The sequence below is a fragment of the Tachysurus fulvidraco genome, chromosome 22 (genome assembly GCF_022655615.1).
Source record: "Tachysurus fulvidraco isolate hzauxx_2018 chromosome 22, HZAU_PFXX_2.0, whole genome shotgun sequence".
In the NCBI taxonomy this organism is placed as follows: Eukaryota; Metazoa; Chordata; class Actinopteri; order Siluriformes; family Bagridae; genus Tachysurus; species Tachysurus fulvidraco.
Window position 1 is genome coordinate 431,486 of NC_062539.1, and position 2,500 is coordinate 433,985.

Below are 2,500 nucleotides of genomic sequence, written 5' to 3' on the forward strand. Positions count from 1 at the left end.
TGACAGTGATGGAAAGACGAAGCCGGTGGTCATTAACGAGGACACGACGTGTGGAGACGGCTGGGTGTGTGAACACAGGTGGAGACAGATCAGGTAACACACTCAGCTCATCACCTCTGGATCCAGAAGAGAATTTAACAATGCTATTTTATTACAGCTCCAGAACTTTTTCCACAGGAACATGGTGATTTTCCGGAACGTGGTGAACGGCCAGCCGCTTGTGAACTGGTGGGACAACGGAAACAACCAGATCGCGTTCGGTCGCGGGAACCGAGGCTTCATCGTCATCAACAACGACGACTGGTGAGGAGATGCTCTTTTATCTGTTCCTTTTCTTGGAGCTGGAGCTTGAAGCTCATTTTTTACATTTCTTTTCTCACTTTATTTTTTTAATGTCACTTTCTATCTCTTTGTTTTTTCTTCTTCCGTTCTGATTCTGAACCTCTTCCTGTTTAACTTCAGGTCTCTGGACGTCATGCTGAACACCGGTTTGCCTGCTGGCATCTACTGCGACATCATTTCTGGCCAAAAGGAAGGAAACTCTTGTACAGGAAAACAGGTTGTTGTGGGCGGAGACGGACACGCCCATTTTAACATCAGTAACATGGAGGAGGATCCGTTCGTCTCCATCCACATTGACGCTAAACTGTGAAATAATACAAAATAAAAATCATGTGAGCACCAAGCCGTTTGGAGAGAGTTGTTCTGTCATCACGTCATGTTTAACAAGGTCTTACTTTAAATGCACATTAAATAGTCACCATAAGGAGGTGGTGGCGTGACGTCCGTCCTCCTGCTCTGTTTCTACATAATGTATTTATTTATTATAAATAAATGAAAAGATAAAGATGAACAATAATAAACAAGATTTCAGCTTCACGAACTCCTCATCCATTTAAAGTCTATTAATTAATCACCTCATTTAATGAACAATGAACCAAAATAAAGCCAATAAAGTGTTGTTGCTCTTCTGATGGTTTGTTGTGTAGCGGTGACAGAGTGATTGTTACACCTAGTGGTGGGAAATGGAAGTGCAGTTAGAAGGTGTTTGTGTTACTGTCATGTCTTTGTGTAAGAATGAGTAATATATTACTGCTGCATGAGCCTCACTGCTGTCAGGAACACAGTGGAACCTGAAGCCAGATGACTGAAGACTCTCGACCGCTCGTAACACACGCGGCTAAAAAAACTCGAATAAGAAGTGACACGTTTTGATCGAACTGAAAGACGTCCAGTTAAAAAACTTCCAGAAGCTCCAGTGACATCACAGCTTACAGTTTAAACCAAGTGTGTGTGTCACATAGCGTCATCATCAACACCTATACATTAACATTGTATAGAAGCATAATTGAGATGTAGTGTGAGTAAAGATGACGTCTCCTCCAGTGTCCATTACAGTATTAATAACAATGTTTATTACAGTGTTAATAACAGTGTTAATTGCAGTGCTTATTACACACACTTTGTTACTGCTTTATTTATCCACTCCAGGATCTCTCTAGGTTTTACTTTCACATCGTCGGCACGTCTGTTTCATCAGAGTGCAGCTCTGACACACACCTCTGTGCCCCGTCTGTCACACACACACACACACACACACACACACACACACACACACACACACACACACAGACACAGTGAGACAGTAGAGGTGACATCTCGTACACAAAACTAATACACTACAGAAATCTAATGACAGACAAAAATTTCACTCTTTCTGTTCATTTTAACTGTGATACAGTTTTAATATTAATTTCTTTATTATTGTTGTTGTGGAGTGTGTGATGGTGTGTGATGGTGTGTGATGGTGTGTGATGGTGTGTGATGGTGTGATGATGGTGTGATGATGTGATGGTGCTGCACGCTGATTATTGACCCTTGTAGTGTGTGTCAGACTCGGACAGCTGTTCACTCTGATTAGAGAGACGAGTGTCACAGTAACAGGTCAGAGTTTGTGCTCTGTCGTTCTCACTGATGCTTTCTGACACAGCCATCAGCTCATCACACACACACACACACACACACACACACACACACACACACACACACACACACACACACACACACAGACACTCACACTCACACTCACACACAGACACTCACACACAGACACACGCACACACACACACATGCATGCACGCACACACACGCACGCACACACACGCACGCACACACGCACGCACGCACGCACGCACGCACGCACACACACACACACACACACACACACACGCACGCGCGAGCACACACACACACACACACGCGCGCACACACGCGCACACACACACACACACGCACGCACGCACGCACGCACGCACGCACGCACGCACGCACACACACACACACACACACACACACACACACACACACACACACACACACACTTATCCTCTCTCATCATCCATAATTCATGAGGTGCAGTGAGAACCTGCCTGTCAGTTCACATATGCTTCACTGCAGTTAGTTTATAAAGTACTGAAAAGTCTGAGCGCAGTTTTAACAC

At 44.5% G+C, this 2,500-nt stretch overlaps 1 protein-coding gene across 1 annotated transcript in view; it reads left to right on the top strand.

Moving 5' to 3' along the window:
- amy2a (amylase alpha 2A) overlaps positions 1-685 on the top strand; it is a 9,008-nt gene extending 8,323 nt beyond the window's left edge. Inside the window, exons 8-10 of the mRNA XM_027165985.2 lie at positions 1-93; positions 178-303; positions 463-685. The exon at positions 1-93 is cut by the window's left edge and continues 29 nt beyond it. Coding sequence (XP_027021786.1) covers positions 1-93; positions 178-303; positions 463-652 — 409 coding nt within the window. The 3' untranslated portion in view covers positions 653-685. The remainder of the gene's footprint in view (positions 94-177; positions 304-462) is intronic.
- Positions 686-2,500: the final 1,815 nt, after the last annotated feature.